This window comes from Lissotriton vulgaris, chromosome 2_1, assembly GCF_964263255.1.
Source record: "Lissotriton vulgaris chromosome 2_1, aLisVul1.2, whole genome shotgun sequence".
Lineage (NCBI taxonomy): Eukaryota > Metazoa > Chordata > Amphibia > Caudata > Salamandridae > Lissotriton > Lissotriton vulgaris.
The window spans coordinates 1,227,577,692-1,227,601,082 of NC_141687.1; the positions used below are offsets into that span (position 1 = coordinate 1,227,577,692).

Consider the following 23,391-nt stretch of genomic DNA (forward strand, 5'->3'; position numbering starts at 1 on the left):
TCAAATTGTGTTTTGTATCACAATAGTTGTTGCATGCGCTTGTGCTCTCCATGCAACTGGAGTCAAGCTATCCGGGATGATATGGGGTGAAACCCTGAAACCGGAGGATGCTTGTTTATAGTCCATGGAGGACCTGGCCTGGAAGTTCGGGCTGGACTGTTCCCATTGGGCACAGGGGCAAGATTGATTTGCATATGGCTGGGTTCAAGCTGGAATGGCATGGTGAGCAACTAACTGTAGATTTAGGCCCAGATCTCTGACCTGGGGTGAATGTATGAAATTGTTCTGCATTCTGTTCATCAATTGTTCTTTTTGCGTTTGTCACCCCAAGTGGGATGGGTATGCCCAGATGTGGGTCCCGTGCTCTCCTGACAAGGAAATTCAGCACCCGTGAGTCGCCAGTATCTTCGGCAGCTCGTGTTGCTTCTGTAAATCAGGAGCGCGAGTTACATTTTCTGTAATGAGAATTGTCATATAGACATTTGCGTAACTCTGCAACAATCCCCACATGCAAGATGGACGTTCGGCAAGGATAGGCATTGAGACGTAATACAGTCTACATTGACACTCCACGGTTCTTCTGTCATTATATCTACATTTCATTACTGTTAAGGCGAAAGTGGTCCAACGAACTATACTGCATGATCACACCGTTTGTGAAGACGTGTTTTGGAGATTTAATACAGGAAACTGCCCCTGACGCAGGGAAAACATATTCCCATAAATGCATTGGGCTCCGGACTTCCTGAAATCTAAGCTATATGATAATTAATTAATTGCATTTTTGATCTTTGTATTACTGGTAATATGAACTGATGATTGCAAAGATATACCAGTGTATAAATCCAGATGGCGATATATTGAAAAAGTACACATGTATGAATATGTACCACATTTATAGAAACAACGATGTAATTGTTTTCTTTACAATGATTGTATTGATTCAAGATAAATGAATGTTTGAAGAAGTAATTTACAGAGTCTATTGTTTGAGAATTTTTATATAACCAGTGGAATATAGTTTTCCAAGGAACAGTGCACAGTGCTTGCAGGCGGGTGTCTGCATCTTTAATCTGTCCCGTGCTCTCCATGCCACTGGAGTCAAGCTATCCTGGTTGATGAAGGGTGACTCCACGAAACTTGTTCTAGGATGCTTGTTTCCAGTCCATGGGGGACCTGGCCTGGCAGTTCGGGCTGGACTTTTCCCATTGGGCACAGGGTCAAAACTGATTTGCATATGGCTGGGTTCAAGGTGGAATGTCATGGTAAGGAAAATAAATATGGATTTAGGCCCAGATCTCTGAACTGGGGTGAATGTATGACATTGTTCTGCATTCTCTCCATCAATTATGCTTTTAGCATGCGCTTGTTGCTAACAAGGATTCATTTTATATATTATTTCCTTGTAATGTTTCATCTTTTCCTTATTTAATGTTTTGATACTGCACTAATAGGTGTGTTCTCTTTTCTTCTTTCGCTTGCCTTGGTATTTCGAATGTGCCAACAGCTCCGAGTCATGTCAGACTTTCGGACCATGACACTGAAAGCCATGCAGGTGCAGGCTTTGTACATACCCGTGGTCCTGCAGTAAATGTGGGCCAGCGATGCTCTGTGTTGTCACACCACTCGGAGTCTGTTGTGAAACAATTTTATATACATCATGTATATGTTAAGGTTATACACGTTTGGCAAAACTTTTTTACAAATGTCATCATTGATGAAGATCAATATTAAATTCAAACCTATTAGTGTCATTTTAGTCTCTCTTCAGTGCATAATGTTACCTTCGAGTGGTCATTTTGTTCAAACAAAATTCTCTATACCATGGAGGTAGTATTGGTCATCTTTCTTTTGGAGTTCATTCATCTTGGTATAAGGGAATGAGTTCTGAGAGTTCTTCTTTTGGATTTTATCAGGACAGCCTTTTTCTTGGTTTTTGTGAAGAATTTGGATAATTGACTTTTGTCTTGCACTCGGTCCTTTTGTCCAACACGTTATTTTTCCCTTTGGGGATAGAGGATGATGTCTGTTAACTGACAGGTGTTTCTTTAGGGGTTTTCCCCTTTCCTTTCAAGGGCTGATTCTCTCGGGCTTGTAGGGTTGTTTTTTATTTATATGTTCTGTGACAGTGATCATGGATTCTGTTAAGAGCCAGATTCTTGTTCTGCTGTTCCTATGTACATTTGGTCGGTTGTGAGTTGTGACCGGCTGGTTCTCTTTGTGAACTTTTGTAGGAATAGTTTGCAGACCCTTCTCCAGTGAGGTATAGCTATGGTATTTAATTCAAAAGTTAAGGAATCTGTAGCCAGATGTTTGTATCAGATGTAAAGATTATTTACCTTTGGTAACTTAATATCTGGTACAGACAGTCTAGCCGCAGATTCATTAACTCCCTGCCCATACTCCCCACTCTGTGAATGACCTATGAATGAAGGGTTATTCCATTTATCAGTACTGGTAATATACATACCGGCGATCACTATCTCAACTTATGTCGGGACTTAGCAAACCTCTTAGCATGGCGCGCTCTGATACCCAATACCTTCAGGTCAAGTTTGCGCTATATAAAACTCTGTAAAATATATATATATATATATTTTTTTAAACATAGATTCTGTTGAGAAGTTATCATACCATCCATTTCCAAATTTGGATGGTCGGTATGGTGGGGGGTGTTTTCTCTTTCCCACTGGATTGCACACCAGTGGGCAGTATTGATTTATTTGTTCTTTCTTTGAAAGCCTTTGTTTGGTATTATCATACCTTGAATTTTCACTTAATGGTGTGATTCAACAAACAGCTTGATGTTGTTTTTATAGGTGGGGTGATGCTCCTTGTCCGACGCGGCACCCCCTTCACACTTATTAATTCCATCAAGGATGATCAGGGGCGATACATTATAGTCTAGGGCAACTTTGGAGGTACTGCTTTAACAATAGTCACACCATACGGCCCGAAAACTGATGATTCACTGTTTGTTGCTCACATATAGGCAACGTTGTGTGATTTACCATCCACAGCCATAATATGGGGTGGGGATTTTAACACATGCTTTGATCCTGCTCTGGATAGGTCCACAGGCAATGAACGATATGGGAGACAATCGGCAAAGACGCTCAGAGAAGGTATGGCTGAATGCGCAATGATTGATTTATGGTGTTTGAGACACCCAGGTCCCAGGGAGGGCACTTGCACATCCACAGCGCATAATACATGGTCAAGAATAGACTACTGGCTAGCTACACAAGACGTTAGCACATGGACAACATTGATATATCACATGACCAGTACACTGTCGGACCATGCACCTGACTGTCTAGCGCTTGCCATCCCTACCCAAAATCCTCATCAGTTTACTTGGCGTCTGCAACGGGGCGCACTCCTTGTCCGAATATTTCGCTCTGAGCTACATCAGGCTATAGTAGAATACTTTGATCTGAATCCAGGATGTCAGTAGCGCGAAAACATTATGGGAGACCTTTAAGGTTACTAACAGGGGTCATTGTATTGGTAAGCATGCAGGCATCTTGAAAGACATCCAACAGCAATTGTCTATGACAGAAAGGGATATTCAACAGCTAGAGACAGAATTTGAGGCCACGCAGAACCCCAAGATACTAGCAGACATCAGGCAGAAAGTTGACACCTATCATGGATTCGCAGATGATGATATTAAATATATCTCACGCAGGCACACTGCATGAAATGCTGGTGAGGGGGAAGACCAGGACGTGCACTCTCACACAGAATATGACCTGCACATCAGTCTGCATATATAACACAAATACCAAACATGCAAGGCCATTTTACACCTGACACCCCATCGATTTTAGATCACTTTGCAGAATATTATACCCGCCTCTACTCTACACAAACGACTGTTGTGAATATTTTTGCCATCACATCAAGGAAGATGAGATAAAAGAGGTGATTAACTCCCTCCCCAATAATAAAGCTCCCGGCATGGATGGACTCCCTGGGGAATTCTACAAAGAATTTTGAGACTTGCTAATCCCGCAAGATGTATGAAGAGGCCTACGAGGATGCTATGCTCCCGGCCTCATTGAGAGAGGCGCTATTAATTACTCTTCCCAAACCAGACAAGGACCCAGCTAAGTGCGACTCCTATCGCCCACTGTCTTTAGCAATATAGACGCTAACATTTGGGTTTCCCAGAACCTTTTTTGCGTTGGATTGCGCTTTTGTACACCGAACCCAGTGCGCGCATTCGAATAAACAGGAATACATCTGACCCGATTAATGTAAATCACGGAACCAGACAGGGGTGCCCGGTTTTGCCGCTCCTCTTTACATTAGCACTAGAACCATTAGCCTATAAAATTCGCCAAAAGCACCCTAAAGCCGCTCTCCAGTTCCAACTTCGCCAGTCGGCATATCATTATATGCCGATGATATGTTTCTCTACTCCCGCTATCCGGACACAAGTTTAAACCCACTCATTAGGGAGTACATTAAGTTTGAACGCTACTCAGGACTCAGTATCAACTGGGACAAATTGGTGGTCATACCACTCACACTAGCTACAACACAGTCCAACTATGAATTCCGCTACAATGGCGGACTGACCCGTGAAATACCTTGGTGTATGGATACACCGGAATGCAGAGACGGTGGTTCGTGAGAACTATGGCAGAGCAATAACAAAATTTAAAGAACAGGTAGACAGGTGGATCAAACTGCCTTTGTCCCTGGCGAATAGGATCGCCATACAAAAGATGGTGATCTTGCCTGGATTTTTTTTACTTATTTATGAACATTCCGATCTGGCTTACACAAGCACTGTTTTCTAAATTGCACTCCGCAATGCAGCAACAACATGGGCCGGAAAACGGGCGAGAGTTGGGTGGAAAGTTTTAACTAAACCATATTATAAAGGGGGCTTTGGAGCACCAGAACTCCAATTCTATGTTTACTTCGCCCAGGCACTACATGCCCATTACTGGCTACATCCACATGCACATATACCACATATTGCTATGGAACATGAGAGGGCATTACCGCTTCCATTAATCACTTATATATCCGACCCAAATGGACACACCCGAGGGATGAAATACACTTTGTAACTTGCACATCACGAGCATGGTATACGTTAGCACAACGTGCACAGAAATTCCCAGAATATTCTCCGGCGATGCCCATCGCCCACCATCCACGAATAACAGTCACACAAGAGAAGAATATGCTAAATATACAGGGAGAAATGTGCTTACGCACTATGAGTGATATTTTCCCACACAACCGATTTATTCCACAAGATGACCCGTCCTTCAGTATACACTGCACACCAATGAAGATCTTTGCATATCTGGTTGCGTATGGCAGTCAGGAAGCTATATTCATCGTTCCAAGACGAACCACCATAGCTTCACGCATTTTAAATCCTGCTAACAGCTCTTACACGCCAACGATTGGTAACACTCCTGTATAATGCATCACAGGGGGAACAGAGTCAAGCCCAGAATAGATCGCTTCAGATATGGGAAGAGGCAGTTAGTAACCCAATGGACAAGAAAGACTGGGATTATAGTTGTACACAAATGCAGCTTCTAACATCAAATTGCAATCTGCTCATTATTCATTATAAATTCCTACATCAAACATATTATACTCCCGCAAAATTATATAAATATGGACTTAGACCGGACAATAAGTGTCACAGATGCGGCGCTCCTAATGCAAACTTTCTACACATGGCATGGGGAATGTTCCCAGCTCCAATCCTACTGGCAGGAAGTTACTAGCACTCTTACATCTATGCTATCTGAGCAGATATCAAATGCCCCACTGGTCCGTTTGTTGGGAATCTATAAGAATCGGCAGGCTAGAAGACGAAAGGTCTGGTAGTGGCATTATTAATAGCTAAACACCGAGTTGCACTACGATGGGGTAGGAGGTGCCCACCGTGATACAAAGACTGGATAACAGATATGACCTACTGCAAAGAGACACTGGAAACATATGCAGAAGAAACACCACAGGCCTCTAGACCTAGAGATTTCTGGGAACCTTTTGTACAATACCAGAGGTCCACAGAAGATGTTGAGAACTGATGCAACAGTGTATGGATAATGCTTAACTAGCATAGGGGATGTTTTTGTGGCAAAATTAAGGTTGGTAAGAATTATGTACAGGCGACAAGCACCGAACCTAGTAATGGGTAAACACTGTATGAATATTATACAGTATAATCTATGAATAGATATGAATATAAGACCTCTGTGATACGCAATTGTATGTACCAAATAACGTCCCACTGTGTAACTACTTTTTCCTTCTTTGCTGACCAGAATAAATATGTTTCACCATCTGGCTCCTTGATTCAATGATGCAGTTGCAGTAAAGGAATAATGGAATGGAATATCCATGAAGCACATGGATGACCATGTGCTGCTATCTTGACGACTTTTGTTTTTAAAGGGGATAAATTGAGATGTCACTTTTTAACATGGTCTCAAAAATACCTGGCTTGATTACTTTGTAGAAAAAGCGTCAGATTTGTTTCTATTTACTGACAGTCATTTGTTTTCCCTTCCAGATTATAGTTTTTGAAGAGTTTGAAGGCAGTAGAACCCTGCATAGTGTGGACATGCCCTCGCTAGGGAGGCCGCTTTACGTGCAGTGACTAAACTGTGAGAAGTCGCCCAATTGCACAATGAGAAGCTGCTCCTTGATGTCTGCAAGGCTCGAGTGCAGTACCAGCAAACTCTACTTGAGACTAGTTAAGGGTCTTACATTCCCATGATGGAGGGCTCGTACTGGTGCATGAGGAGAATGAAGCCCTTCATCAGGGCCCGTACAGAGCCATGTTCAAATGTCATTACTGGATATACAGGTCAAGGAGGCTTGCAGGTTTCAGCACTGCAAAAAAGGACCTTGACAAACCTGCTTGCTTTTCCTGAGCCAGAGGTGCCTACACCAGTTGTGTATGTTTTGGGGTTTGAAGGAGAATATTTTTTTATAAAGCTGCTTGGTAAAATTGAGACTATTTTTTGGTCTGCACACAAACGTCTTGTTTGAATGTTTATTCTGTTTAAATCTGCGTTGTAAAATGTTTTGGAATTTTTCATCAACATGTAAGCCCCTGATAATGTTGGAATTCATGTGTGCACTCCTTTGTGCCTAGTGTAACTGTGCTCATCGTGGGGTACCGCACACTATTACGATTTCGATTGTTAGTTTGTATATGAGCTCTGACTTTATTTTGTACTCATTGAAGTTAATATTTCTATTTACGTCCGTTCTCTTGTGTCTTTATTTCAAATTCAGCAAATCACTCCTGCACATATCTGGGGCACATTGTATAGTCCTTAACCTTCATTAAAAGTTCCAAACCATTTGTATTTTCTATCAGGTAAAAGCTTGCTTTTCATTGGCAAATGTCCACTAAAAGGTTGCATCACGCTCCACACCAATACTGTCTGTTTCAGGAGTTACACTCTCCCTTTTGGGTTTCACGCGAGCAAGTTCATGAAAACGAGCGCTGACTTTTACCCTTGTATAGAAACTTACATCAAGAGAACCATTCATTCAATTAGGTGATTTTAAGACACATACTTCTAGCCACAGGACAGTTTCTCTGTTTCCAACTCTTCAAATGTAATTAACAATTGGGACCAGGGCACAAGTCCTAAAAAGGAGGGGGGACGCTGTCACCGGAAGTGACGCCACGGAAGGTGCGCTCCGATCTCGTCCCAGAGAGGCCAAACAGTTAAGTACAGCTGTTTGGCAGGGGGGACGGCGTCCACCCCGTAAAATAAGTGGGGGGACGCCGTCCACCCGTGTGGTACCCAGACTCGAGCCCTGATTGGGACCCACTGTATATGTTGGAAGTAAGCATACTCCATCGTCAAAAGCAACGTAGTATGCATACAGCCAACATAATGATCCTCCCGCCAAATTTAGAAGTGGACAGATCATAGTTTGGCCACGGAGAGAGTACTCCTTCTCTGATGCAGCCAAACGTCTCTGACAACTCTACTTAGGAAAAGCGGTCGGAAAATTGGCTATACGCGTCCGCCCAATTTTTATTGGCGGATATATAGCTTTTTTTTTGGGTGCCAGTCACCGCCAGGATAACCCCGGCAGTAAGAGACAGTATAAAACAAAACATTAACCCCTCTCCATTGGGAGATGACTCTCTTGTAGAGGAGGGGGGGGCATTGTTTTTTTATTTTCAAAAACAAAAACTCACTTTGGTGTTTTGTTTTTGAAAATAAAAAATCTTTGGAAACTTCGCAGCACGGCGCCTTCATTTTTGGCGGATTGGTACGGCAAAGTTCAAATGCATTTACAGGAACTGCCTTGAAGACGGTTCCTGTGAATGCTTGAAATTTCCATGGGGCTGATGTCCATTTCATAATTTGGCGAGGAACTGCCTGACCTGCAAATTATAAATCGGGCCCTTATTAAATTAAATGCCACCTGATATGTACGAAAAGAAGACAGGTGTAAGGAATTAGTATGTAAAATAAATCCAAAAATACCATCTCATGGGCTTTTTTAAAGGTGCTTTCACTAAATAAGCCGCTCATAAAAATATGATTTCTTGAATGGATTACATTTAAACATTATTAAAATACCGAAAGGCTGCCTCATCTCGTTATTCAGTCAACAGGTTGCAGACTTTGAAATGTAATGATTAATTTGGCTACCTTTCAGCAGAGTAATAATTCCCTGTCCCCTTGAGGAATAGCATTTGAAAAATTACCTACTTCCACTAATTTTATAAGAGCCACATGTTCATTCTGTTCTTATTGTACTTGTTCATCTAGAGCAGGGCTTCCCAATTTTTTAGAACTAGGACCCCATTTTTAGCCAATAAGGTTTTGCGACACACCTAGCTTAAAAGGACAAGGTGGGGCGATTTTTGAATGTAACTAAAGCATCACGTAGAAGCGCATTGTAAATCTGAAAGAAACACGTTAGTGTTAGATTCCTTACCTTAGAATATCCCCAGGCGTCAGTCTGGATCCGGAAACTTTTGCGTAGCAGTACCCTTGCGCGTCGGTAGGCGTCGTCTGCAGGCGTCTCCTGCGGCTCCGCGTCCGTCGTTGGCGTCGTGCGCCGTGATGACGTCGCTGGAGTATATAGACGCCGCCTCCGCGCGCTGACGTCAGTTCTTCTTTTTTCCGCGCCAGTGGACGCAGATCTGAAGAGCGGTACCCGGTCTTTTGACCAAGTTTTTCTCTAGTAATTACTTTCTTTGTGCCTGGTAAGGATGCCCGGTTTCAAGAATTGTGACGGTTGTGACCGCACGATGTCGGTCACGGACATCACCGACTCTGTCTCCGGTGCCTGGGCCCCGACCACGATGTCGACGCATGCGTCGATTGCCGGGCTCTGACTAGCAAGGCTAGGCGGGAGCGGTCCCGCAAGCTGCTCGAGCTCCGGGTGTCGGCCCTGCGTCGAGAGCGGTCTCGGTCCTGCCGGAGGTCCAGGGAGCGTTCGAGGGAGCGGTCGCGGAGCCGCGCCGGGCGCTCCGGAAGCCGACATCACTCGTCGAGTTCGTCAGGTAAGAGACACAAGAAGTCGGGGCGTCGTCATCGTACCCCCGACTCCCCCCGACGCTCGCGCGATGCGGCCGGGGGTTCGGGTGACCCCAACCCCGTGGCTCCGCGAGAGTCGCCGGCGCGGCCTGCCCCATACCCTCAGGTCCCTGGGCACGGTGCGACGCCTGAGGAGATAGAGGCGTTCCTCATGGCCATGAGGGCCCTGTCTTCTCCGGCGGGTTCCACGGCGCCTACGGGCCCAGTGAACCCGTCCGGGGGCCCTAGCGGTTCAGCTGACCCTACCTCGACGCCGTCGGATGCTCCGACACCGGCGGCGCCGACTCCGGCGCCGCTAGGGCCTTCGGGGTCGGCGCCGGATGGACGTCCTTCCAATCCGGCGCCGATTCCATCGGGGTTACCCCCGACGCCACCCCCGCGCGACGCCGGTTCCTCGGTGCCGGCTTCGGGCGGCACCGGGGCTCCGGCGCCGGCTCCGGGCGGCGCCGTCCCCATACCCTCACCGAATCCGGACGCGGAGTCGGACCGGCGTCGCCCGACACCGGGCTCGACGCCGATGGGGCCTGTCGACCCCGTGGAGCCGGTCTACATAGTTGACACCGACTATGGTGATGATGTAGAGTACGGTGAGGGCTGGGAGGGGTCTGAGGACCCTCTGTCACGCGAGTGTATAAGTATGACATGGACTGGACAGGTGATTTGGGGGACGCCAGTGGTTTGGATGACTCTCCTAACCCTGGTTTTGTCTCTCCTCCTTCCGTGGCATCGGAGGAGGGAGCTGCCTATTCAGTGGTGTTGATGAGGGCTGCCAAGGCCTTAAACCTTGAGCTCCCCGTCGCGGCCGTGAGGGCTAACATCCTCACTGAGGTCTTCAAACCGCGGTCATGCCCACAGGAGCCTCTGCTGCCGTTTAACGAAGCCTTGTCAGACGTTCTGTTGGGCACTTGGTCCAGGCCCTCTTCAGGTGCGCCTGTTGATCGGAACGTGGCCAGACGCCACCGTCCTTGTCCGGACGACCCCAAGTTCCTGTCCACCCACCCCACCCCTGAGAGTCTGGTGATCCAGGCCTCTACCTCCCAGTCCGCATTCCCGTCGGCCCCGCCCGATCGGGAATCCAAGAGGTATGACCAATATGGCAAGAAGGTCTTCTCGTCCCTGAGTTTAGGACTGCGGTCTTGCAACACCGCTTGCCTCTTGGGCCGCTACACCCACTCTGTGTGGGATACGGTCGCGGAGCTGCTGCCAGAATGCCCCATGGAGGTGCGGGCAAAACTCGGCAAAGCTGTAGCTGAGGGCCGAGATGCAGCTAGATATTCTATTCGATGTGGTCTTGATACGACCGACTCGCTAGGCAGAGCGATGTCCACGACGGTGGCGATTCGTCGCCACGCCTGGTTGAGATCCGCCAACTTCTCGGCAGATGTCCAGAATACTTTGATGGACATGCCGTTCGATGGCTGTCACCTGTTTGGTGACAAGGCGGACCACGCGCTGGAACGCTTCAAGGACTCCAGGGTCACGGCTAAGTCCTTGGGTCTCTCGACCCAGCGCCAGCAAAGGGGTTCGTTTCGCTCCTTTCGTGGCCACGGAAGGGGCGTCCCCACACGTGCTGCCAGCCACGCACCGCAGCAATCATTTCAACGCGGTGGCGGCCGTGGAAACCGCTGTGGAGGCGGTCGGGGTCAACGGCGGGGTCAGGCCACATCTCCCCCCGCAGCATCTGCCTCAAAATCCTCCTAGTCCGTGCTTTCAGGCCCACGTGACGCCAGTGAGTGGCAGGGTTCGCCATCACCACGCCCGCTGGCGCACGATCACATCGGACAGGTGGGTGCTGCAAATCGTCCGAAGGGGCTACTCCCTCCCCTTCGAGACCACTCCTCCAGCCATGCCACCGCAGAACCACCGTGTGTCGGGGGACCACTTGCAACTTCTGCAGGAGGAAGTTACGGCCCTCTTGGCCAAGGGGGCCACCGAGCGCGTTCCTGGGCCAGAAGTAGGACGTGGTTGCTATTCCCACTACTTTCTGGTACCCAAGAAGGACAAAGGGGGCCTACGTCCTATCTTGGATCTAAGGAACGTCAACGGCTTCCTCCGGAAGGAGAAGTTCAAGATGTTGACTTTGGCTCAGGTCTTGGCTGCCCTAGACCCGCAAGACTGGATGGTAGCGTTGGACTTGCAGGATGCGTATTTTCACATCCCCGTCCTGCCGGCCCACCGGCGTTACCTGCGGTTCACGGTAGGCCAGGAGCACTTTCAGTTTATCGTGCTCCCCTTCGGCCTTACGAGCGCCCCACGGGTGTTCACAAAGGTGTTGGCGGTGGTCGCAGCCCATCTGCGCAGGTTAGGGTTTTCAGTCTTCCCCTACCTAGACGACTGGTTGTTGAAGGCGGGCTCGCCCCAGACAGTCGTCCACCACCTTCAGATGACGGCAGACCTCTTGCACGACCTGGGGTTCTCCATCAATGTGCCGAAATCACACCTGTGTCCCTCTCAAAAGCTCCTTTTCATCGGAGCGGTTCTGGACTCGGCGCAGTTTCGGGTTTATCCTCCGGAACGGCGGATCCGGGATATTCAGGCTTTGATTCCCATCTTTCAGCCGCTATCCCGGGTTTCGGTCAGGTTGACGCTGCGGCTGCTGGGGCTGATGGCTTCCTGCATCCTTCTAGTGCATCACGCCCGGTGACGGATGCGGGCTCTGCAGTGGGACCTGAAGTTTCAGTGGGCCCAGCATCAGGGCAACTTGTCCGACCACGTCTTGATCTCGGAGGGCACTGCGAGACAACTGCAGTGGTGGCTTACGGACCGCGATTGGGTCAGGGGCAAGTCCCTCTCCCTTCCCCAACCGGAGCACGTTGTTGTGACGGACGCGTCCCTCCAGGGCTGGGGAGGCCACTTGGGAGAGGCGGAGATCAGAGGCATCTGGTCTCCGGCGGAGTCCCGGCTCCATATAAATGTGTTGGAGCTGCGGGCGATTCGTCTAGCACTGAAGGCATTCCTCCCCTTTGTCAACAGGAGTGTGGTGCAGGTGTTCACGGACAACACCACCGCCATGTGGTACTGCAACAAACAAGGCGGGGTGGGGTCGTGGACCCTTTGCCAGGAGGCTCTGCGCCTCTGGCAGTGGCTGGAACGTCAGGGCGTGACTCTGACGGTTCAACACCTGGCAGGTTCTCTGAACGCCAGGGCGGACGAACTCAGCCGTCGGTGCTCGATGGATCACGAATGGCGTCTGAACTCGGACGTGGCGCAAGGCCTCTTTCGGCAATGGGGAGAGCCTTGGTTAGATCTATTCGCCACAGAAGAGAACGCGCAATGTCATCAGTTCTGCTTGTTGGAGTTTCCAAGACGGCACTCGCACGGCGACGCCTTTCGGCGCGAGTAGAGTTGCGGTCTGTTATACGCCTTTCCGCCTATACCACTTCTTCCCAGAGTGCTGAAGAAGATCAGGCGCGACCGGGCCCAAGTTATCCTTGTGGCTCCGGACTGGGCTCGAAGGTACTGGTATCCCGAGCTACTCAGCATGTCAGTCGGTCCCCCGATCCGCCTGCCCCTTCAGGAGGACCTTCTGTCGCAGCAGCAGGGGACGGTCCTCCACCCGAACGTGTCCAGTCTCCACCTCCATGCTTGGAGATTGAGCGGCGACAGTTGAGGCCATTTGACTTGCCTCCTGAAGTCTGTGATGTGATTCTGGCAGCCAGGCGTCCCTCCACTAAGTCGGTATACGCCTGTCGGTGGAACAAGTTTGTGGCATGGTGCACAGCAAAGGCTGTGGATCCTCTTTCTGCCCCTCTCTCCGAGGTTCTTCTGTTCCTTCTCTCTCTTGCCCAGTAGGACTCTGCTCTGGGCACTATCAAGGGCTACCTTTCTGCCCTTTCAGCCTTTCTTAGGCTTCCTGATCAGCCTTCTTTGTTCAAGTCCCCAATTGTAACGAGATTCTTGAAGGGCATCACACACATGTATCCACCTGTTCCGTTTGTGATGCCTCAGTGGGACTTGAACCTGGTTCTAACCTTTTTGATGTGTGCTCCCTTTGAGCCCCTTCATTCTTGCCCTCTCCGTCTCCTGACTTTAAAGACGGCTTTCCTGGTTGCCATCACCTCTGCCAGGAGGGTGAGTGAGCTCCAGGCTCTTTCTGTCAAACCTCCTTTCTTGTCCATCCATCCTGACAAGGTGGTTCTGAGGACTAGACCTTCTTTCCTGCCCAAAGTAGTTTCTGCTTTCCATATCGGGCAGTCCATCACCCTCCCTTCCTTCTTCCCGCCCCCGCATCCTTCAAAGGATGAAGAGCGGCTCCACCGTCTGGACCCAAAACGTGCGCTTTCATTTTACATGGATCGCACACGCCAGTTCCGGGTGGATGACCAACTGTTTGTTGGCTACGTGGGTGCGAAGAAGGGACGGGCGGTACACAAACGGACCATCTCTCGGTGGGTCGTTCTCTGCATCAAAGCGTGCTACTCTTTGGCTCGGAAGGAGCCTCCTGTTGGGCTGAGGGCCCATTCCACTCGGGCCACGGCGGCTACTACTGCCCTGGGCCGGGGAGTTCCCTTGCAGGACATTTGCCAAGCGGCTACGTGGGCCTCGCTGCACACATTTGCGAGGCACTACTGCCTAGACAGTCAAGTCCGGAGGGATGGCTTCTTTGGCCGTTCTGTCCTCCAGGACTTTCTGGTGTAGGAATGTATTGGTTCGCAGACCCACCACCGGGGTTGGTATTGCTGGGGTATCTATTCTAAGGTAAGGAATCTAACACTAACGTGTTTCTTTCAGATGAACAAGTTACTTACCTTCGGTAACGATATATCTGTAAGAAACATTAGTTAGTGTTAGATTCCTTACCGAACCCACCCATCCTCCCCGTTCTGCGAACTGATACCTAGGGTTAAGGACATCCCTTTCAGGGCCCTAGTTTCAAATGGCACCAGTGTTGGTTCTCTCATGGCTCTGCGTCTTCTGGCGCGGAAAAGCTGTGTGCAAAGAACTGACGTCAGCGCGCGGAGGCGGCGTCTATATACTCCAGCGACGTCATCACGGCGCACGACGCCAACGACGGACGCGGAGCCGCAGGAGACGCCTGCAGACGATGCCTACCGACGCGCAAGGGTACTGCTACGCAAAAGTTTCTGGATCCAGACTGACGCCTGGGGATATTCTAAGGTAAGGAATCTAACACTAACTAATGTTTCTTACAGATATATCGTTACCGAAGGTAAGTAACTTGTTCTTTACAGGCAGCACATTTTCCATGGAAATGACCACTGCATTTGCACAGACGTACAGTTTTACTAATCAAACTACATAGCATATAAATGATAATGTGCGGAAATCAGGTATATGAAAGTAGTTATCATTTGTGCATCACCAAGTGTCCATATTCATTTTGATTCTGTTAAAATCTCTGTTTCCAGCATACTTCAGAATTATAAATGAAATGTGCTTCGTTTTTCCTTTCCTAACTGCTGAATGCATACAGGTCACATACAGGTATATATGTTTTGTTGTGTGTTGCAAAGAGCAACGTCCTACAGTGTTTCCTTTCACACTTTCTGTACCCTAGCAAGATTGTCACATAATTCCCTTTAAACATCCTGTCACTTTGCAGTCAGAGAAAGAATATTAAACACCAATCCCCACATTAAAAGAGTAAGCAGCAATTTGTCAGAAGTCATAACCTGACTTTTGACCTCTGTCTTTGAAGCACCAGCAAATATGACAAGATAAACACTAAATTTAAAGGCTTCTTCATTTATTCATCGGACTTTTTCCCGAAGCACCATGAATCGTTTCGCAGACCCATAGCTATGCCCGATCGCTCAAAGGGTTTCATATGTTGCGACCACAACAACAAGAAGAAAGGTACGGAGGAAAGGGAAACACTCTTAATCCCCTGTTATATTCGTATCAACAAGAAAAGAGTGTCCAAGCTAATACAATTATCGTACAAATGGAGCAGTATATGACCCCTTTTGGGTTAATGAAGAAAGCCCTCACTCACCACCCTGGTTGGTGACATGCTTCATTATTGGGCCCCACTGAAGAGGCCGAGTGCCTCTTCAGTGTGCTTCGACGCCAGAACTACTGCGGAGCAGGTTTTGTGAAATAGGCGTGACGTGAATGATAATTAATCGTGAGTGAAGGTAAAAAAAATGTTTGTCTTCAGTGTCTCAAAAAAATTTTTTTATTGCTTGATCACTTGGACAGGTTTAAAATTGGTGTAGAAAAATAGACCAAATATTTTTTTTTTTTTTTCTAGAAGTTAATAATCAGTCAACATGTTTCTGCCTTGAAACTGTGTACCTTTACCAGGCATTCATCAGGACAAAAGGTGTAATAAACCCTGGCGGTATGAGCACTCTAAGGCCCACCCTGACCTAGGGACGTGAACGTGAAAATTCGTTGTAAAAAAGTGCATGAAGAAGTAACAAACTCCTTCTAGGGTCTGCCCATATGGGGACCTCACAGTCAGTGTAAATGCACCTGTGGGAGAAAAAAAGACGAAGACATAAACATAAGAGACAAAACAAACAATTAAAATTCGCTATGCTCCTAGGTATATCTTACAGTGCTCCAGTTGTAGTGAGAGGACAGTGGATGGCGAAGTAACAGTATAGTTAACACCATATAATGTCCCAGGAGAAGTAACGTTATACATAGGGGTGCTGTGGACTACAGGTGGTTCTTAGGATCAAAGTAGCCCTTATTTGGAAGTCAGCTAGTCCGCATGTGGAGAGAAAAGCGATCAATGGACCTTATTGGCTAGTGACCTCAATAATAAAATACATATAGTAAAATGTCTCACTTGTATGGTGAGTAGATCACACACCATGGATCTCGGGAGGGGGTGGTGGCGTAATTGGCACACCCTTGGAAGGAAGAACAACATATACCGGGATTAAATGAACAGTAATATAGGCATAGTACTTAGCTCGATCGCTCTGGCTCTGTGGGAGGAGGCCGAGGTTGCTGGAAAATAACTTACGCCCTCGACGCCAGACACCCTCTTGGAACCTGCTGTCACCCTCGTTACCGGATCCTGAAGATGATCGCGGTCTCCGGTAATGCCGTATAAATGCCGTAAGGTTTCGCGCCCTACATCCGTGGTGAGCGTGGCTTCGTGGGTGGTAGGCGTGTGAGGGATACGAGTGGCCAGTCAGGAGTGAGTGACGAGGTAGCATCATGGCCAGTAAAGACGTGCCCAATCACCTAGTCTGCACGTGGTAACTGGCAACTAGACCGGAGCACAACTCGCTGAGTGTTCTCCGGTCTCCAAGGTAACCGCAGTATCCAATGCACAGGAAACTTTATTGGCAAAGGTGGTTGACAAAGAAGGGTTACGAGTGCAGGAAGAAATCTAGGGGAAAAAGGTTCTCTTATGTAGGTGAGCTGCCTGCAGTACGGTGCGCAACAGTTAAGGAAATGACTAATTATTGCAGAAACCCCAAGTCCATGCCTCAGAGGGGGCGTATCACAGCCCCTTAGTGCACATTGTTTTAACATGCAACAGTGAAGTGTCAAATGGCATGGGTGTTCTTGTAGTAAAGTATATTAGGGATAAGACAAGTACTGGTGAGCGTGATTTTTCGAAGCCCATCAGAGAACAATAGTTGTCATTAGTGAAATGCCAAATGGCGTAGGTGTCCTGGCAAAAAGGTGCGCAGATAACGCGAAAAAATGGGGATGTGACAAAAAACCCGTCAAAACACACTGGTGTTGACGGAGGGATCAGGTTAGGAAAGTCGCACCCCTATATTAGATTGGGTGGTGCCATTCCAAATAGAGATTGATAGTGTACTGTAGCGATCGCCACCGTCGACATAGCCAGATGCAAAAGATTCCGTACTGAACGCCCCTAACGGAAATACTACAAGTCCCAGAAGGCCATACGGCGCTGGGGATTGGGACAATGGGAGGACCTTATTTAAACTCCACCTACGGAACGTAACGGGGCTTGTCAATCTTGTTCCGGGTTCTCTCGCTAGTAGTATGGTTTGTCCTCGCCGGAGTTAGTGGTACCTTTGTCTGCGCCGACGAAGAGCCAGCGTGGTCAGAATTCTGGTAAGCAACGACGCCGACGAAGAGCCAGCGTGGTCAGATTTCTCTTTTACAACCACGCCGACGAAGAGCCAGCGTGGTCAGAATTCTGGTAAGCAACGACGCCGACAAAGAGCCAGCGTGGTCAGATTTCTCTTGTACAACCGCGCCGACGAAGAGCCAGCGTGGTAAGAATTCTGGTAAGCAACGACGCCGACGAAGAGCCAGCGTGGTCAGATTTCTCTTGTACAACCGCGCCGACGAAGAGCCTGCGTGGTCAGAGTCCTGTTAGTCATCTGCACCGCTGAAGAGCCTGCGTGGTCAGAGTTCCTGTGGTGTCACTGTTACAAGCCGAATCTTGCCGCACAAGTATACCTGAGGAGTGCGGGCTCGCCTCCTACATTATTCTCTTATTGTTTTTGATACTCGTTTAGTACTGATGCAGATGCACATTCATTTGTTTATGTACCTTGGGGTTAAACAATATATCTATATCAGTGTAACTGCCACGAATAGTATTCTGGGTTATTCCGTCCACAAGGATATTGTGGTCCTTACAGGGCGTGTCATATAACGCCAAGTACGAAAAGCCCTAACAGAACCTCTCCTAGGCAAACTGAGGTGTGTATAGTTAGAGAAGTGAAGATAACTTCTCAACACATTTGGCAAGACCCCCATTACCGTGAAAAGTATATGTTCTGGATTCATTCTCGGAGACACGGTGTGGAGGAGTTGGTGAGTCTAGTAACAGGGGGAAAGGGAGTTCAGACAGTAGCAGCTTGTGGTACTAATTTCCTGCTCTCTGTCTTCTCCTCCGTCTGGAGTGTCACAGTACCGGTGACCTCGTGGGTATATTGATCAGACGATACCGGAAGCACCAGATCCCCAGTTGCCAAACCACCTCCCGGCCCCTTTCTGTACATGCTCGAATAGTGGTTATAATTCCATTGTTGGGTTTTGTGCAGTGCGGAGTTGGGAGGACTATCGCCTATCGTCTCTGCTGGCCATCGGAGTCAGGTTAGTGGTGCTTGCGTGTTCTTGCGCTGCTTTCAATCCCGACATGTACATGTATAAAGGATATAAAGCCTTGCAATACGAGTGTCAACTGCTAAAGTTAGCAGAGCAGTAGCTGAGGCAGAGATAACTAGTGGCCCAGCAATTACAGCAGATGAGATGAGCCTGAGGGTATCAGGGAGAGGAATGTATGGCATTGGATTATTTCAAAGCTGAGTTCCAAGGGATCGCATCATTAAGACCTTTGGTGGAAGTTCCCAGTCTATAGCCCCATCTTTGTTCTTTCTCAAAGAGTCGGTTGGAAGTATTGTGTGCCCCATCGACCTGTTCGATTATTGTCCATCTCAGATCATTGGTGGTATGATTATTTTGAAGGAAATGACTGCTCATTTTTGTGGTTGCTCTGCGACACCAGACACCCAAAGCTTTCATCCTGGAATGTGCAACTATTGCCTTTAAAGAAAATGTATTTTCTTACAAAGGGCAACTATTCCTGCAGAGCACCGGCACCTCAAAGGGTAGTACCTTCGCCCCGAGTGTGGCGGGGCTGTACGTCGCAGACTTTGAAGCCAGACACATCCTACCACCGGATGGCCGTTTTGCCTCTTCCATCCACCTGTGGAGAAGATACATCGATGATGTGCTTTTGATCTGGAAGGGCAGTGAAAACCTCCTGGAAGACTTCCTCAAATGAATCAACACTTTGGACCAAAATCTGAGATTCACTTACACGGTGAGCAAGACAGAAATTGTTTTCTTAGACGTCGTCATAATGGTCACAGGCAGTAGTCTTTCAACCAAAACACATTATAAACCGACGGCAAAAAATAATCTCCTAGAATACGCGAGCTTCCACCCACGCCCTCTGAAAGAGAACCTTCCATATGGGCAGTACCTCAGAATTAGACGCAACTGTAGCGATGTCAGAGATTTTAAGGAACAGTCAACGGACCTCACTCAGATACTACAATCAAGAGGCTACCCTACCAACATTCTGGACAAAGGGTATAAAAGGGCACGTAACCAACCTCGTGAGGCACTCCTGGAGGAGAAGACCAACTTACCGCAGGAAATTCCCTTAACTTGTGTAACTACATACAGTAGTCTTTCAAATATTATGAAAAAGACAATCAAGAAAAACTGGAGAATTATCTCGAACATCAACAAAACCTGGGAGAAACCTTTGTTCTCTTTTAAAAAAGGAAGAAGCCTAAAAGACTCCCTGGTCCACACCCGTCCAAAAGAGGCACTGCCCCAAGGCCCCCGGTCCATCACTGATACCTGGGGTTTGCCCAAGATAGTGGGGCATTACCCATGCTCAGACTGCAGTGTATGCCACCTGACTACCGCATCGAAACAGCTTGAACTGAACCAGGCAAGATATGGACCCAAAGATCTCATACTAATTGAAACTCAATAAATGTCGTCTACCTAATCACCTGCCGGTGTGACCTGCGATATATTGGAATGACCACCCGGAAAATCAAACAAGGAATTTGCGAACACCGGAGCAACATCAGGTGTCGCAGAGCAACCACAAAAATAAGCAGTCATTTCCTTCAAAATAATCATACCACCAATGATCTGAGATGGACAATAATCGAACAGGTCGATGGGGGACACAATACTTCCAACCGACTCTTTGAGAAAGAACAAAGATGGGTCTATAGACTGGGAACTTCCACCAAAGGTCTTAATGATGAGATCCCTTGGAACTCAGTTTTGAAATAATCCAATGCCATACATTCATCTCCCTGATACCCTCAGGCTCATCCCATCTGCTGTAATTGCGGGGCCACTAGTTATCTCTCCCTCAGCTACTGCTCTGCTAACTTTAGCAGTTGACACTCGTATTGCGAGGCTTTATAGCCTTTATACATGTACACTATCAATCTCTATTTGGAATTGCACCACCCAATCCAATATAGGGGTGCGACTTTCCTAACCTGATCCCTCCGTCAACACCAGTGTGTTTTGACGTTTTTTTTGTCACATCTCCAATTTTTTCGCGTTATCTACGCACCTTTTTGCCAGGACACCTACGCCATTTGGCATTTCACTGTTGACAACCATTGTTCTCTGATGGGCTTCGAAAAATCACGCTCACCAGTACTTGTCTTATCCCTTATATACTTTACTACAAGAACACCCATGCCATTTGGCACTTCACCGTTGCATGTTAAAACAATGTGCGCTAATGGGCTGTGATACGCCCCCTCTGGGGCATGTACTTGGGGTTTCTGCAATAATTAGTCATTTCCTTAACTGTTGCGCACCGTACTGCAGGCAGCTCACCTACATAAGAGAACCTTTTTCCCCTAGATTTCTTCCTGCACTCGTAACCCTTCTTTGTCAACCACCTTTGCCAATAAAGTTTCCTGTGCATTGGATACTGCGGTTACCTTGGAGACCGGAGCACACTCGGCGAGTTGTGCTCCGGTCTAGTTGCCAGTTACCACATGCAGACTAGGTGATTGGGCACGTCTTTACTGGCCATGACGCTACCTCGCCACTCACTCCTGACTGGCCACTCGTATCCCTCACACGCCTACCACCCACGAAGCCACGCCGACCACGGAAGTAGGGCGCGAAACCTTACGGCATTTATACGGCGTTACCGGAGACCGCGATCATCTTCAGGATCTTGTAACAAGGGTGACAGCAGATTCCAAGAGGGTGTCTGGCGTCGAGGGCGTAAGTTATTTTCCAGCAACCACGGCCTCCTCCCACAGAGCCAGAGCGATCGAGCTAAGTACTATGCCTATATTAATGTTCATTTAAACCCGGTATATGTTGTTCTTCCTTCCAAGGGTGTGCCAATTACGCCACCACCCCCCTCCCGAGATCCATGGTGTGTGATCTACTCACCATACAAGTGAGACATTTTACTATATGTATTTTATTATTGAGGTCACTAGCCAATAAGGTCCATTGATCGCTTTTCTCTCCACATGCTGACTAGCTGACTTCCAAATAAGGGCTACTTTGATCCTAAGAACCACCTGTAGTCCACAGCACCCCTATGTATAACGTTACTTCTCCTGGGACATTATATGGTGTTAACTATACTGTTACTTCGCCATCCACTGTCCTCTCACTACAACTGGAGCACTGTAAGATATACCTAGGAGCATAGCGAATTTTAATTGTTTGTTTTGTGTCTTATGTTTATGTCTTCGTCCTTTTTTCTCCCACAGGTGCATTTACACTGACTGTGAGGTCCCCAAATGGGCAGACCCTAGAAGGAGTTTGTTACTTCTTCATGCACTTTTTTACAACAAATTTTCACTTTCACGTCCCTAGGTCAGGGTGGGCCTTAGAGTGCTCATACCGCCAGGGTTTATTACACCTTTTGTCCTGATGAATGCCTGGTAAAGTTGCACCATTTCAAGGCAAAAACATGTTGACTGATTATTGACTTCTAGAAAAAAAAAATGTATTTGGTCTATTTTTCTACACCAATTTTAAACCTGTCCAAGTGATCAAGCAATAAAATTTATTTTTTTGAGACACTGAAGACAAACATTTTTTTTACCTTCACTCACGATTAATTATCATTCACGTCACGCCTATTTCACAAAACCTGCTCCGCAGTAGTTCTGGCGTCAAAGCACACAGAAGAGACACTCGGCCTCTTCAGTGGGGCCCAATGATGAAGCATGTCACCAACCAGGGTGATGAGTGAGGGCTTTCTTCATTAACCCAAAAGGGGTCATATACTGCTCCGGTTGTACGATAATTGTATTAGCTTGGACACTCTTTTCTTGTTGATACATATGTTGCGACCTTCAGTTGTGGAAGCGCCTGCAGCTTGAAACACAAATACATAATCAAAAAAAAACAAGCTCTTGGTATTGCTGTGGGGAGGGGGGGAGGAGAAATGCGACACACGGCCTGGCGGCCGTGAAAAGTGTGAAGCGGGGGGCGGGGTGCGGATCCCTTTGAAGTGAAGCTCTCGGAGGCAGGCGGCTCGGGGGCAGAAAGGCACAAAAAACAAGTCTAACATAGGGCAGAAAGGCACAACAAGACGTCTTTAGCAAATCATCTGGTATGCTTCGACCTGAAAAAGTACAATGGCAAAGCCAACAGGTTTTATGGCGAAATCTTTTTCTTTGTCAATGCTCATTCTTTTTCCCATTTCTGCCAATGGCTTGGTTCTTGGTGGCGCGTAAATTGCGTGGGATAGGATGCCGTGCAACTATTTAGTAATGGCTGTTTTTATAAATGATGTAATAGGAGTGAATTTAAAGCATTGTTTTTACTACTGGGAGATGGAGTCTTGCATCCCAGTGTGAAGAGCACAGCTCCTTCAATCTGCGGCAGGATAGAGGCTCGCAAGGGTGTGCTGGCAGTACTATAGGGAAGGCAGATATTGACTTATTTTGCGAGAGAAGATCTGCAGAGATAAATAGGAGATTTTGTTTTTTATTTTGGCATTGGAGCATTGTTTTTTTAGATTGCGAAGAGTCACTGGGATCATTGCAAGTTTAAGCAAAAAACGAGAATGCAACGCCGTGCTGGAGTTTTAACTAATGTCCTCCAGAAGTAAAGAAAAAAAGAACAAACAAGCTCTTGGCATTGCTGTGGGGAGGAGAAATGCGAGACACGGCCTGGGACGGATCTGCACCGCTTGTGCACCTTTTGCCTGGAGCGCGACCATGACCCCAAGTCGTGCTTCTTACTGCTTGACCATGGCTCCGAAGTCTTATATAATATTTTAACTAATGTTCTTATGGGAAGAAAATGTGATCTTTTTAATAAATGTTTTCTGTTTGGTAACTTACTAGATGTAATTAATGGTGACATCTGAAAGAAA

General features: G+C 47.5%; 1 protein-coding gene across 2 annotated transcripts in view; it reads left to right on the forward strand.

The window, feature by feature from the left end:
• GLB1L2 (galactosidase beta 1 like 2) overlaps nt 1-7,256 on the forward strand; it is a 1,156,973-nt gene extending 1,149,717 nt beyond the window's left edge. For both annotated transcript variants that reach the window (XM_086956948.1, XM_086956947.1), the window contains exon 19: nt 6,560-7,256. In XM_086956948.1, coding sequence (XP_086813074.1) covers nt 6,560-6,646 — 87 coding nt within the window. In that variant the 3' untranslated portion in view covers nt 6,647-7,256. The remainder of the gene's footprint in view (nt 1-6,559) is intronic.
• The last annotated feature ends 16,135 nt before the right edge of the window (nt 7,257-23,391 follow it).